This window comes from Piliocolobus tephrosceles, chromosome 1 (genome assembly GCF_002776525.5).
Source record: "Piliocolobus tephrosceles isolate RC106 chromosome 1, ASM277652v3, whole genome shotgun sequence".
Lineage (NCBI taxonomy): Eukaryota > Metazoa > Chordata > Mammalia > Primates > Cercopithecidae > Piliocolobus > Piliocolobus tephrosceles.
Window position 1 is genome coordinate 193,499,342 of NC_045434.1, and position 14,609 is coordinate 193,513,950.

The 14,609-nt window shown below is 39.4% G+C and overlaps 1 protein-coding gene across 16 annotated transcripts in view; it reads right to left on the reverse strand.

Moving 5' to 3' along the window:
* The window catches only part of EPB41 (erythrocyte membrane protein band 4.1), a 244,419-nt gene that overhangs the window by 85,561 nt on the left and 144,249 nt on the right, over window positions 1-14,609 (reverse strand). For all 16 annotated transcript variants that reach the window (XR_003309970.1, XM_031934452.1, XM_031934447.1 and 13 more), the window contains 3 exons: window positions 7,156-7,243; window positions 4,410-4,562; window positions 1,756-1,853 (listed from right to left, as the gene is read on the reverse strand). Coding sequence is in view for 15 of the 16 variants with exons in the window: in XM_031934452.1 (XP_031790312.1) it covers window positions 1,756-1,853; window positions 4,410-4,562; window positions 7,156-7,243 (339 nt within the window). In the remaining variant the exon portion in view is untranslated. The remainder of the gene's footprint in view (window positions 1-1,755; window positions 1,854-4,409; window positions 4,563-7,155; window positions 7,244-14,609) is intronic.

Consider the following 14,609-nt stretch of genomic DNA (forward strand, 5'->3'; position numbering starts at 1 on the left):
CTACTTGAGAGGCTGAGGCATCACGCGACTGCACTCCAGCCTGGGCAACAGAGTGAGACTCTTGTCTCATTAAAAAAAAAAAAAAGGCAAACTGATAAATAACTAGCTAACTCTCCTTTCAATACAAGTAATTACTTGTCTAAGATCTGTCTTCTCTACTAGATTGGGTGTTCCATCAGGAGAGAGACTAGAATTATCTTGTGGTATATTCCCAATGCCTAGCATGGTGCATACAAGAAGGGTAAGCACACAGAAAATGCTTGGTAGATGAATTCAAGGGGTTAATAACATGGCCTCTTGGCACGGTGGCTCACTCCTGTAATCCCAGCACTCTGGGAGGCCGAGGCGAGCGGATCACTTAAGGTCAGGAGTTTGAGACCAGCCTGGCCAATGTAACGAAACTCCATCTCTACCAAAAATATAAAAAATAGCCAGGCGTGGTCGTGGGCATCTGTAATCCCAGCTACTTGGGAGGCTGAGGCAGGAGAATCACTGGAACCCAGGAGCAGTGAGCCAGGATCACAGACTGCACTCCAGCCTGGCAACAAAGCAAGACTCCATCACAAACAAACAGCAGAGGAAATACTTTCTTCTGTCTTCTGATTATCTGGTACTATTGGGCTTCAAATATGGTTCTGTGTGCTCCCTTTCTGGGTTTCATTAGAGCTAAGCTAACAATCAGCTTCAAGGTTGGCCAACGCAGTGACTCACGCCTGTAATCCCAGCACTTTGGGAGGCCGAGGTGGGTGGATCATGAGGTCAGCAGATCGAGACCATCCTGGTTAACACAGTGAAACCCCGTCTCTACTAAAAATACAAAAACAAAAATTAGCTAGGCATGGTGGTGTGCACCTGTAATCCCAGCTGCTCAGGAGGCTGAAGCAGGATAATTGCTTGAACCCAGGAGTCGGAGGTTGCAGTGAGCCGAGATTTGCCACTGCACTCCAGTTTGGGCAACAGAGCGAGACTCCATCTCAAAAAAAAAAAAAAAAAAAAAATCAGCTTCACATCTTTAACCTTATAGTATAAAAGCCCCACAAAAATTAGTTAAGCATTGCTTACAGAAATTCCATGTGGAAAAAAAATAAACAAAAACATAACAAAACAAAAAAATAAAAATAAAAATTCCGGTCGGGCATGGTGGCTCACGCCTATAATCCCAGTACATTGGGAGGCCAAGGCGAGTGGATCACCTGAGGTCAGGAGTTTGAGACCAGCCTGAGCAACATAGTGAAACTCCGTCTCTATTAAAAATAAAAAAAATTAGCTGGGCATGGTGGTGGGCATCTGTAATCCTAGCTACTTGGGAGGCTGAGGCAGAAGAATTGCTTGAACCTAGGAGGCGGAGGTTGCAGTGAACCAAGATCGTACCACTGCACTCCAGCCTGGGCAACAAGAGTGAAATTCTGTCTCAAAAAAAAAAAAAAATTCCATGTGGAGGTAAGTGAAGGTAACTCCCCTTAATTGGACTGACTTTAGTTACAATTAGTGCAATCCCAGAGTCCCTAGTAAATACAGGTTCTCATTCCTTACTCCTCTCTTCCTTCTACCATACACAGACAGGTGCTTTGGAAATGTTGAGGCATACTTTTCAACTCAAAGGGAGAGAAATGGATTCATTTTGTCTTGCTTAAGATGATCTCACCTGAGCTAAATAAAACAGTGCCAGTCATACAATGAAAGGAATTTTAATAGCAGGCTTAAAATAGAAATGTTATAAATAATTTATCCTTGAAAAATAAGTGAGAATAATACCTGAAAAACGTGTGATGTTCTACACAGACTTTCCATAATTTCTTAGCTGCTCGGTAACTGGGAAGTTTGAATCCAATAGTACTTTCATATTGTTCTTGCTACAAAAACACAAATAAACATGGGACATGAAGTATTACATGTGATAAAGTACCAGATTACAGTGATACAATACCAGAGAAATATGGTGCCACAGAAGAGGCCACTGTTACCAATTTAAGGACATAAAATGTCATTTGAAATTTTGTCCTACTTATTGAAAGAAATTCACTCACTGAGGGTGGCATTTTCCAAAGTAAGAAAGCCAGGGAATGCATCTCATATAATTTACGCTTTTTTTTTTTTTCCAGAAAACACACACACATTCACTATACATTTTTCTGAGACACAATTAAGTTACCTTTTGATTGTCCAGACGCTACTTTTCCTTAGTCACTATCTGCATTTGGGACACTATTCAATGAACAGGGAGGGAATGGGATATTGACCAAGTCCTCCAATCAATCAATATTATTAAGCAAAAGAAATTAGTAATAGGAGCTAAAGATTTTATTTCAAGCCAGATTTTTAAATCCAGTTTTAAAATTGACACATAAAAATTGTACATACTTATCATCTACAACATGTTTTGAAATATGTATACATGCCAGGTGCGGTGGCTCACGCCTGTAATCCCAGCACTTTGGGAGGCTGAGGTGGGCAGATCACAAGGTCAGGAGTTCAAGACCAGCATGACCAACATGGTGAAACCTCGTCTCTACTAAAAATACGAAAAAAACTAGCCGGGCATGGTGGCACGCACCTGTAATCCCAGCTACTCAGGAAGCTGAGGTAGGAGAACCACTTGAACCCAGGAGGTGGAGGTTGCAGTGAGCTGAGATCATGCCACTGCACTCCAGCCTGGGTGACACAGTGAGACTTCATCTCAAACAAACAAACAAACAAACAAAAAACCCCAAGAAATATGTATACATTGTGAAATGGCTATATTGAGCTGATTAACATATGAATTACCTGACATAATTTTTTTTCAAGGTGAGAAAACTTAAAATCTAGTCTCTTAGCAATTTTTCAAGAATACAATACATTGTTATCAATGTTAGTCACCATGTTGTACAATAGATATCTTGAATTAATCTCAGATTCTTGAATCATTAAATATTTCTTTTTTCCTCTGATTGATCATTAATTTATCTAGATTCCTCTTACTTACTGAAGCAAACCATATTCTGCCAGGGCTAGTAGAAACACTGTTCTGTTGACCTCTTGCCTCTTTGTTTCTACTTTAAGTATATTTTATAAGATGGAAAGGAAACTGACATTTATTTTGAGTGCTTACTATTGCCAGTAACACTATGATTAGATAGTATCATCTATATTTTTACATATGAAGAAACTGAGGTCAGTAAGTTATTTGCTCAGTCTCACAGCTATGAAATAACAGAACCAGATTTTCACCCTCTTCACCATACCATGCCACTGCTAAATCATCTACTGCTGCCACAATACTGTTTCTCAAAATCCTATTGTTCCTGATTGCCTTCTTAAATAAGAATTTTACATTTTTAGAAGTCAAGGACTTCCCATTATCATATTAACATGTGTGAGGGATGGGATTCTAATTTGCTGTTATATTTCTAGTCCCTAGAATAGTGTCTGACACAGGAAAGCTCTCAATAAGTATTTGTTGATTGAATAACTCTTGAATTTGAAATTTTAAGGGAAGACACTGATTGCTCTGTTGTTAGGCAAAGGTAAATAATTATGGTACAAAATAAATGCTTCTATGGTAATTCCTATCCAAGAGTTTTAAGGCTTCACATTCAGAATTTGCAGGCAGAAATAATGAGCCATTTTTCGCCAGCAGATGGTGATAAACACACAAAAAAGCCACCTTAGGTTAGTATCATTTCCTATATAGAACTTACACAGCTGTCATCTCATTTGATCTTCAAATAACTATGATGGAGAAGGTATTATCTGCTCAAATGATAAGGAAGCCAAGCCTTAGATTTGTACAGTCTTTTGTTTAGTATGTAGCAGAAAAGAAGCCAGAACTGTTTTAAAAACTTTAATTCCTACTTAAACAATTTTATGCTATTCCATAACGGCTCTTCTATACAAAAGTTAAATTTGGCCAGCATTAGTATATCCTGAAACCAACTAATAAATGAATTAACTGGTACAAAGTTGAACATCCAACTCTATTACAAATCTAGAACTTGGCCCTAGAACCCACTCTCAGTAACCACAAGAAGCTATGCATACAAATAAATTTTAATTATATAAGGTAAAGGATTGGTGGTGCCAAACATGAGTAATTTATCCCCATAAATAATTTTAAAATCTCATGCTACTCAATTTAAAAATATTTTTCCATTAAGTTTTTGCTTGGAGTAAGGAACAAATCTATCAGTCCAACTTTAACTTTTTTGCAATGGTATATTTACATACAAAAAGTGAAATGTTCAGAAGACCAGTCGTAAGGAAAAGCAGCCGCATCACAGGACTAATCAACTTAGAAAACAGAATTATCAGCCCTTGAAAAGTTAACTACAGAGAGACTTCTCAGATGACTTAATAAGGAAAATGGAAATGTAGATATTTCAAATACAGTCTGTGTCTGGTTTGGGGGGAAGGAAATACAAATTCTGTACCTCTCCAGGCCGAATCTTGATGAAAAAGCTGCTACGTTTATAAGAAATCTTCAGCACTTTGGGCCAAGGGAAGCGGTTAATTCTCAGCTTATCTTTGTAAACCAGAAGGCCACTAGAGCAGACACCTAGGATGATATCTACTCCTTCCAAGTCCTGAAAAAGAAAAATGTTAGCATTTCAGTCTGGAGCAAAGTATTCAATACGCTGTTGACTATTACTAGATAATCTGAAGATAACAATCAAAAACAGTTGTAAAACATACAATGAATAATAAAGGTCAGCCTAACAATTATAATTTATGGACCTATTATGTTTAAATCGGCAGTCATGACTTCCTGGAGAGCAGGGCTTGGAGCTATGTATACTACCAAATACACATTCACAATTATTAATATAATTCTTGTTTTTTATGATAAAGTGTTAACAGCTCCAGAAATCATGTTAAGTGTAGGAGTTGACTATTCCTGTATAAACTCAGCACAAGACAATCTTAGGTTATTAAAATTGATGTTAAGTATATTAAATTAAAAATATGATCCCTAAGTCAAGAAGTTACATTAAGGCACAATGAAATCATATTTACATGCCTCTTTATTAAAGACAACTTTAAAAAATTAAATATGTAATATTAATCATCTATGTCTGTAATTCAAAGAAAATAAATTTCACCTTAGTCCCTACAGCTAACAGTTTGTTTAGCTAAGTAATCAAAACACAAAGTTAAATGCTTCTTTTTTTTTTTTTTTTTTTTTTTTTGAGACGGAGTCTTGCTCTGTCGCCCGGGCTAGAGTGCAGTGGCCGGATCTCAGCTCACTGCAAGTTCCGCCTCCCGGGTTTACGCCATTCTCCTGCCTCAGCCTCCGGAGTAGCTGGGACTACAGGCGCCCGCCACCTCGCCCGGCTAGTTTTTTGTATTTTTAGTAGAGACGGGGTTTCACCGTGTTAGCCAGGATGGTCTCGATCTCCTGACCTCGTGATCCGCCCGTCTCGGCCTCCCAAAGTGCTGGGATTACAGGCTTGAGCCACCGCGCCCGGCCGTTAAATGCTTCTTGACTACTCTTTCCTCAAAAATGAGTATAGAGAAATATATTAGTGCCTACCCGTGTTATAACAGAGAAGTAGGAATTACATACAGTTCCAATTCAGTGACTATGTAACTGAGAATTTCTGAGAAGATGCCCTCTTAAATTTTTAAAGCTTGTGGGTATCACTACATTTCACTTTGGAGAAACAATTTGCTTTATAATATTTGGGAAAGGAACATGCTCCCTGACTCCATCAATACCTGAATTGACACCAGTTTCCAGCAGGAATTGTGAAGCAAAATCTAACCATTTCAGTTTTACAAACATACCTAACCTGATGTACTGGATCTTCTTATACGTTAGAGATTCATAGAAGTTGTAGTACTCAGCCCAAAACAATCCAGAACAAATTTTTTTTCTTAAGATAAGAGTCTCAACTGTCACCCAGGCTGGAGTGCAGTGGTGCAATCTAGGCTCACTGCAGCCTCTACCTCCTGGGCTCAAACAATCCTCCCACCTCAGCCTCCTGAGTAGGTGGGACCACCAAAGACACGTGCCACCATGCCTAATTTTTTGTATTTTCTGTGGAGACGGGGTTTCACCATGTTCCCCAATCTGGTCTTGAACTCCCGAGCTTGAGCGATCAACCGCCTCAGCCTCCCAAATTGTTGGGATTACAGGTGTGAGCCACCACACTGGCACTGAACCTCCCCAGCAACTTTAGTAGCTGAAGATAAGAGAAGTAAGGAGACTTTCCTTAAGTATTCATTCTGTTAGGTTGTATTAGGTAGAACTAGGATTAAAGTTCAAGTTTCCAGGGCCCTACCCAACTGGTTTTTGAATGAGCCACTGTGGTTCATTCAGTGTGTATCAGAATAACTTGGAGAGCTTGTTAAAATGGATTGCTGAGCTCCACCCCCAGAGAGTCTAACTCAGCAGGCCTGGGATCGGGCCTGAAATGTGCATTTCTAACAAGTTCCTAGGTGATATTAAATGTTGCTGACTCAGACACCATACTTTGAGAACCACTACTCTAGGCCAATGGTTCTCAGATTCAAGCGTGAATTGGAATCATTTGGATGCTCTTTAAATCTGGAGATTCTAGAACCTCTCCTCCAAATTAATTCCATACATCTGAGAGAAGCTCAGGGATCTACATATTGAATGAACATCTTCGGTGATTCGATGTAGGTGATGCTAGCTGTGAAACAGGCCTTGCTGCCCACTACTCTATTTTCAAATGTTACTGCATGTTAGGAAAATCAATTTCTTTTTCTCTAGGGGCTATCTTTTGATCTTAACAGTAGTTTGCATATGAAACTTTATTCTGAGGGTGGAATTGCTAAGGGGCAAATTCAATTGATACAGTTGACTGATTTAACTGATACACTTAAAACGATAACAAGAAGTACTCTTTTTTTTTTTTTTTTTTTGAGACGGGGTCTTGCTCTGTCGCCAGGGCTGGAATGCAGTGGCACAATCATGGCTCACTGTACCCTCCATCTCCTAGACTCAAGTGATCTTCCCACCTCGGCCTCCCAAGTAGCTGGGACTAGAGGCATAAGCTGCTGTGCCCAGTCTACTATCTCTTTTGAATGTTTTAAAATACCCCAGATGTTGGTAAGAAGTATTATATGACACAGATGTGATACATACATAACAGACATGTATCATATAATGTCTTCCACAGGCATATTAATAAAGGACAAAGATATCATTACCTTTGCTTTATGAAGATCAACTCCATACATAGACAACTTTTTAGCATTCTCAAGAAACTCCAAGTCAGCCTGAGCTGGAGTCATGGACCTTTGATAGAATAAAAACATAAAATTCTTTCAGTGTTATAGTGTCATCATTTACAGTAACATTTACATATTCATTGTATTTTTAACACATGAACATATACATACCACTATGTATATAAGCTATATTTCCTAGTCCTGAAAGTAGGTTATTATGGAACAGAACTCATCACTACCTGTATCTAAATAATTAAAATATACCTTAGAAAAAGACAATGTGAGCAGACAAAAAGTGACCAAAAAGCTACAAAAAAATTTTTTTTAATCCTACTAAACAATTTCCTTAAAGCTATTTCATCTATCATTATTTCTGCCCCCTTCTCTTCACTCTTTTTCTCCAACACACATAAGCTCCTCCCACTAATTTTTCTTGCCAAGGAGATGACCAAATTAAATCCTCAGAGGGCATGGTATAATTTACAATATCCTCTTATAGCTGCCCTTTTCTCTCCATACCCCTGAATTGAGTTATGGAAATTAAACAAGAGGGCAGCTGATGTTACTTAACTGAGGACTCTTAATCGGGGTAGGCTTGATGAAAAGAAAATTTCTGGTAACAGATGGTGTCCTGCCCACTGATATAAACAAAATAAACTGGTTAACAGTAGCACATAGATAATGGGGCTGCTTTCTCTGTTATTAATATGTCTTCATTACCAGGCATATAATGAATTAGATTTGTTTGAAAACAGTCAGTCTCACTGTCTAAACACTCGCTGTGAGTCTTTTCTTCTCCTCTATAAATTTCCCCTCTTTTGAAAAGTGTTCATGAGCTGTTATATAGAGCTTTCAAGACAAAAATTTCACTTCTAATGCTGCACAATTCAGACCAATCAAGTATAACTTAACAGTAACAATAAGGTAGCCACATCCCTAAGGGAAAAACATGTAAATGCCAGTTTCCCATAAGACTGCCTCAAGCTACAGAAAGCTGCAGGGGTCTCTTCATTTAACAAGGAAAAGTGTCTTCCAAATCCATCTGTCTTTACCCTAATTAAAAGGACAAAGGATTCCTTGGAACAACAACCACCAAAATATGTATATAACAGGAGAGAGGCTGTGGATTTGTTACTGACTTAGCCTTCATGAACAAACTTATTTTCACAAGCACTGAAGCATCACACCTAATTCTATTTATTAATGAACCTGAAATTGAAGATTAAAAAAAGGAGAATGGGAAAATTAGCCCCTTATGCAAGTTTGTATATTCAAGTCATTAAAAACATTTCAGGAAAGTTTTGTAGTTTTTAATTTTTTTCCATCTAAGTTACATTTTTTTCTAGTTAACATCACTCCTATTTTGTTTCTGTTGTTGTTGTTACCATTATCGACGAGATGAATTTTAGAATTTTTGTTTGTTTGTTTTTTGAGACAGGGTCTCACTCTGTCACCCAGACTGCAGTGCAATGGTGCTAACACAGCTCACTGCAACCTCCACTTCCCAGGCTCAAGTGATCCTCCCACCTCCAGACTCCTGAGTAGCTGGGTCTACAGGTGCATGCCATCATGTCCAGCTAATTTTCTTATTTTTTGTACAGAAGGGGTCTTGGTATATTGCCCAGGCTGATCTTGAACTCCTAGGCTCAAGCCATCCTCCAGCCTCAGCCTTCCAAAATGGTGGGATTACAAGCGTGAGTCACCACTCCAGCTGAATTTTAGGATTTTGAAGCTAGAAAGGAGCTTGAACAAAGAGTACAACAATTTCATTTTGCTGTTGAAGAAACAGGTTCTCAGGGATTACATTATCACAGGCAAGTTAGGACCCTTAATTGAGACAGCAGACTTAAGTCAGAACTCAAGTCACAACACTTGGGCTGGAATCCAGGCTTTGGTACTTATGAGTGGCCAGCCAGTGTCTCACTCCATCTCCTCTATGAAACAATCATAATAATGCATATTTCCAGATACTAGGATAGGCAATGACTTTTTTGTTTTTGCTGAATGAATGAATGTTACTATTAGGATCAAAATGAGATAATGGTTGTAAAACTGCTTTATAGACATGAATAGTTATTATTGCAGCCTTAGTTTTCTGATAGTCCAGTGGTTCATCTGCACACAAATCATAAAATTAAGAGACACAATTTGGATCACTTGAATGTGAAGACAAATTTTAAAACATTAAATAAAGTAATTATGATAAAATCTTCCCTATACTCACTCCTCCTACCCTACCCTAAGGGACATTAATGGGGGTCAATCAATTTGAATACAGATTTAAATTTCATAGTATGTAGTTACATGCTTCTATAAATAAGCATGCTTTAAAAAATAAGGAGAGATCAGGCCAGGCACGGTGGCTCACGTCTGTAATCCCAGCACTTTGGGAGGCTGAGGCGGGTGGATCACCCGAGGGAATCCAAGACCAGTCTGACCAACACAGAGAAACCCCATCTCTACTAAAAATACAACATTAGCCAGGCATGGTGGCGCATTCCTGTAATCCCAGCTACTCAGGAGGCTGAGGCAGGAGAATCGCTTGAACCCCAGAGGCAGAGGTTGTGGTAAGCTGAGACTGCGTCATTGCACTCCAGCCTGGGCAACAAGAGTGAAACTCCATCTCACAAACAAACAAACAAACAAACAAATAAGGAGAGATCTTTAAAACTTCCTTGTTAGTTGAAAATAACATTTATATTTGAAGTTTGGCTGATGTTTGCATTTAAAATTTTTTTACCTAATTTTTAGCCAGGCTCAGTGGCACGCACCTATAGTTCTAGCTACTCTGGAGGCTGAGGCAGGAGGATTGCTTGAGTCTATGAGCCCAGGCAACACAGAGAGACCTCGTCTCTAAAAAAAGAAAAAGAATAATTTTAGCTGGGTGTGGTGACCTGTAGTCTCAGCTACTTGGGAGGCTGAGGCAGGTAGATTGCTTGAGTTTAAGGCTGCGAGTTACAATCACACCTGTAAATAGCACTGTACTTCAGGTTGCATAACACAACAAGGTCCCTTTACAATTTTTTAAAAAATATAATTCTAATTTAATGACTTTTTTTTTTTTTTTCTAATTTTTGCATTTTTTGTAGAGATGGGGTTTCACCATATTGGCTAGGCTGATCTCAAACTCCTGACCTCGTGATCTGCCCATCTCAGCCTCCCAAAGTGCTGGGATTAAAGGCGTGAGCCACCATGCCAAGTCAAAAAAAAATTTTTTTAAGAGACAGGGTTTTGCTCTGTCACCCAGACTGCAGTGCAGTGGCACCATCATGGCTCACTGCAGCCTTGACCTCCTGGGTTCAATTGATCCTCTCACCTCAGCCTCCTGAGTAGCTGGACCACAGGCGTGTGCCACCACACCCAGTTAATTTACTAATATTTTTATTTTTTGTAGAGACAGGAGCTCCCTTTGTTGCCCAGTCCCCAGTAGCTGGGACTACAGGCATGTGCCATCACACCCAGCTAATTTTTTTTTTTTTTTTTTTGTAGAGATGGGGTCTCACCATGTTGGCCAGGCTGGTCTTGAACTCTTGGGCTCAAGCAATCAGCCTACCTCAGTCTCCAAAAGTGCTGCAGTGACAGGCATGAGCCACCATGCACAGCCTTAAAATTTCAATTTATTTATTTATATCAGTACTGACTCATGAATTTTCGTTTTATTTAATGCATTATATCAATTCTTTTCCTTATCTATTTTAATGCTTAAATTGCCCCAGATATGGTCAGTGGGAACCTCTCTAAGCTGGATTCTGTGTCCTGACCATTTCCCATCATTTTTCCAGTACTTCCTTCTGACACAATGTAGAGTTAGAGTATGTATCTGTGTATGTATCTACCTTTTCACATCTATATTTCTATATCTACCTATCTATATATTGGAAACCACAAGTTCACATTGAAGCTTCCAGTTTTAACGCAATATCTTAACCGGGTTCATTTTAGTTTCTCCCTTTCCATAATTTGTGTCTCCCTTTACTGACAGTGAGAAACCTGGCTCCCATCACCCTGAATACATTGACTAATTTAATCACTCCCTCTATATAATCATATAATCTCTCATTGCAGCCACAAACCCCTACCGTATGTGGATGCCCTCCTCACTCTACTTAAACCTTGAATTCCCTATTCTGGGCTACTCAGCACACGTGGATGTCCTCCTTACCTCACCAGGGATCTGACTGCTGGTGTGGGACCATCTCTTCACCCTGCTTAGGCTTTGACACTCTGCATCAAGCACCACCCCGTATGGATGCCCTCCACATCTTGTGTAGGCCTTTCCCCCACATGGATGCCCTTCTTGCTCTGCTTGGCTTCTGAAACCCACCACCAGGTGCCCACACATGACTACCATCCTCATCCACTTGAGCTCTGACTCTTCATGCCAGGCTACCCTCCAACGCATGAACCCACTCCTCACTCTGCTTAGGCCTCAATATTCCAAGCCTGACTGCCCCTCTGCATGGATGACTACCTTGCTCTGCCCCATCTAGTGTTGCCAGAAAGCTTTTTCCAATTATAAAAATCATACACATTTACTGTATAAAATTTGGAAAATATCATTAAGAGCACAGAAAAGAAAATCTATAATCTCACCACCCACAGACATCTGTGCATGTTAACACAACATGCATATTTGAAAAATTAATACCATAAAATAAATTACTTTTTGCCTTAAATTTTAATGATCAAGGTTTTCCCTAAAATTTCCAAGACCTTTGAAAGTCATAACAAACCAGCTGGGAAGAGATTAGACACCTCTAAACCATTAAAAGTACTGTCTTGAATTTATTCAGTACCACCTAATAATTGACTACTTGCAAGTACTGAGCTTACAAAAGTACCTGACGAGGAAGCTCTGGCACTGGTTAACTCTTGCTCATTAAAAACAGAAGTTACAATAAAGTTTCCCTGCATTTATTTCGAGCAAGTGGGATCAGGATAGAGCTATTCAGTGAATTCCAGTGTTACGTGACCGCCTTTTAATAATGTTTGCTATATCTCCTAATTAAGGATTGTGATTTCAAATAATTAAGTGGGGGACAATAGACAAGTTTACCTACCTTCCTAATACCCATAAATGGAGGGCGATTAATTTTAAAGCTTGATTTGCTAGTGTAAATTTAAAGTGTTAATTATAGCTTTAAAATCCCAGTCTGGGCAAAGGGCCACTACTAAGGATTCCATTTACGCAGGCTGTCTTCTATTTGAGAAGTGCTTATACTGCACTTTCCAATGCATAGTAAAATGCATATGCATCAGCGGGAAGTTTCTTTGGATTAGTTAAAATCCCATGTTGTTGGACATAATTAAACTGTTCCTTTGGGTTTGTGAGGGTTGCAAATCTTTCCAAAAACGAGCAAGTAAATTCCAAGATGACAGACTCCTAAATGTTCTGGTCATGGTGATCCATTATTGCTCAATTTCTACCACATCCCTAACAGAACGTCAACTGAACTATAGCCATTTGTCCCTTGAGATTGTTTCACCTAACTGGGTTTAAATTCTGATAAAAGTTTAAAACTAGTTCTCCAAACCAAGACACATACATTCGTCACTTGTAAAGTGAGGATAAGAATTTTTATTTATTTATTTATTTATTTATTTATTTATTTATTTACTTATTTTTTAGATGGAGTCTCGCTTTGTCACCCAGGCTAGAGCGCAGTGGCATGATCTCAGCTCATTGCAACCTCCGCCTCCTAGGTTCAAGCGATTCTCCTGCCTCAGCCTCCAGAGTAGCTGGGGCTACAGGTGCACGCCACCACGCCCAGCTAATTTTTCTATTTTTAGTAGAGATGGGGTTTCACCATGTTGGCTAGGATGGTCTCAATCTCTTGACCTCGTGATCCACCTGCCTTGGCCTCCCAAAGTGCTGCGATTACAGGTGTGAGCCATGGTGCCCGGCCGAGAATTACTATTATCCTAGCAGATATTTGAACTCTCACTATATACTGTCATTGTACTAATCACTTTATATAAATTTTCTGATTTAACAATTAGAAAATTCAAAATATTGCCCTTATTTTTCAGATGAAAAAACCAAAAAAGCTTAGAGAACTTAAGTAACTTACCGAGAGGCACACAGCTAACAAGGAATGGAGTCTGAATTTAAAGAAAGGCTGACTCCAGAGCTCAAGCTTTTAACTATGGTGCCCTATTGCCCTAGCTCAGTGGTTCTCAAACTTTTTTGATCTCAGGACCTCTTTATTCTCTTAACAATTATTTTAAAAATTATTGAGGACCCTAAAGAGCTTTTCTTTCTCTTTTTCTGAGATGGAGTTTCACTTTTGTTGCCGAGGCTGGAGTGCAATGGCGCGATCTCGGCTCACCGCAACCTCCACCTCCCGGGTTCAAGTGATACTTCTGCCTCAGCCTCCTGAGGAGCTGGGATTATAGGCAGGTGCCACCATGCCCAGCTGATTTTGTATTTTTAGTAGAGACAGGGTTTCTCCATATTGGTCAGGCTGGTCTTGAACTCCCGACTTCAGGTGATCTGGCCGCCTTGGCCTTCCAAAGTGCTGGGATTACAGACATGAGCCACTGCACCTGGCCAAGAGCTTTTCTTTATGTGGCTTATAGCTATTAGTATTCACTATATTAAAATTGTTTTAACTAAGGAAAATTTAAAATGCTTATTAAATTTCTAAAAAGTAACAGTTATCCAGCCAAGCACGGTGGCTCACTTCTGTAATACCAGCACTTTGGCAGGCCAAGGCAGGCAGATCACCTGAGGTCAGGAGTTGAGGACCAGCTTGGCCAACATGGTGAAACCCTGTCTCTGCTAAAAATACAAAAATTAGCCAAGTGTGGTGGCAGGCACTTGTAATCCCAGCTACTTGGGAGGCTGAGGCACGAGAATCATTTGAACCCAGGAGGCGGAGATTGCAGTGAGTCGAGATCGCACCATTACACTCCAGCCTGGGTGAAAAGAGTGAAACTCCATCTCAAAATAAAATAAAATAACAGTAATCCCATTATTTTTTAACATAAATAACATAATTTCTGAAAAATACCAATATTTTCTGAAAAAGTAATGAAAAGGTAACTTTGCTTTACATATTTACAAATCTCTTCAATGTCTGGCATAGAAGACAGCTGAATTCTCCCAATTGCTTCTGCATTCAATCTGTTGCAATATATTGATTTGGCAGTATGTGAAGAAATCTGATCTCACACAGACATGTAGTTGGAAAAGGGGTGACTATGAATTTAAAATATTCTTTTTTTTTTGAGATGGAGTCTTGCTCTTGTCACCCAGGCTAGAGTGCAATGGCACGATCTCAGCTCACTGCAACCATCGCCTCCCAGGTTAAAGTGATTCCCCTGACTCAGCCTCCCAAGTAGCTGGGATTACAGGTGCTCGCCACCATGCCCAGCTAATTTTTGTATTTTCTTTTTTTTTTTTTTTTTTTGAGACGGAGTCTCACTCTGTC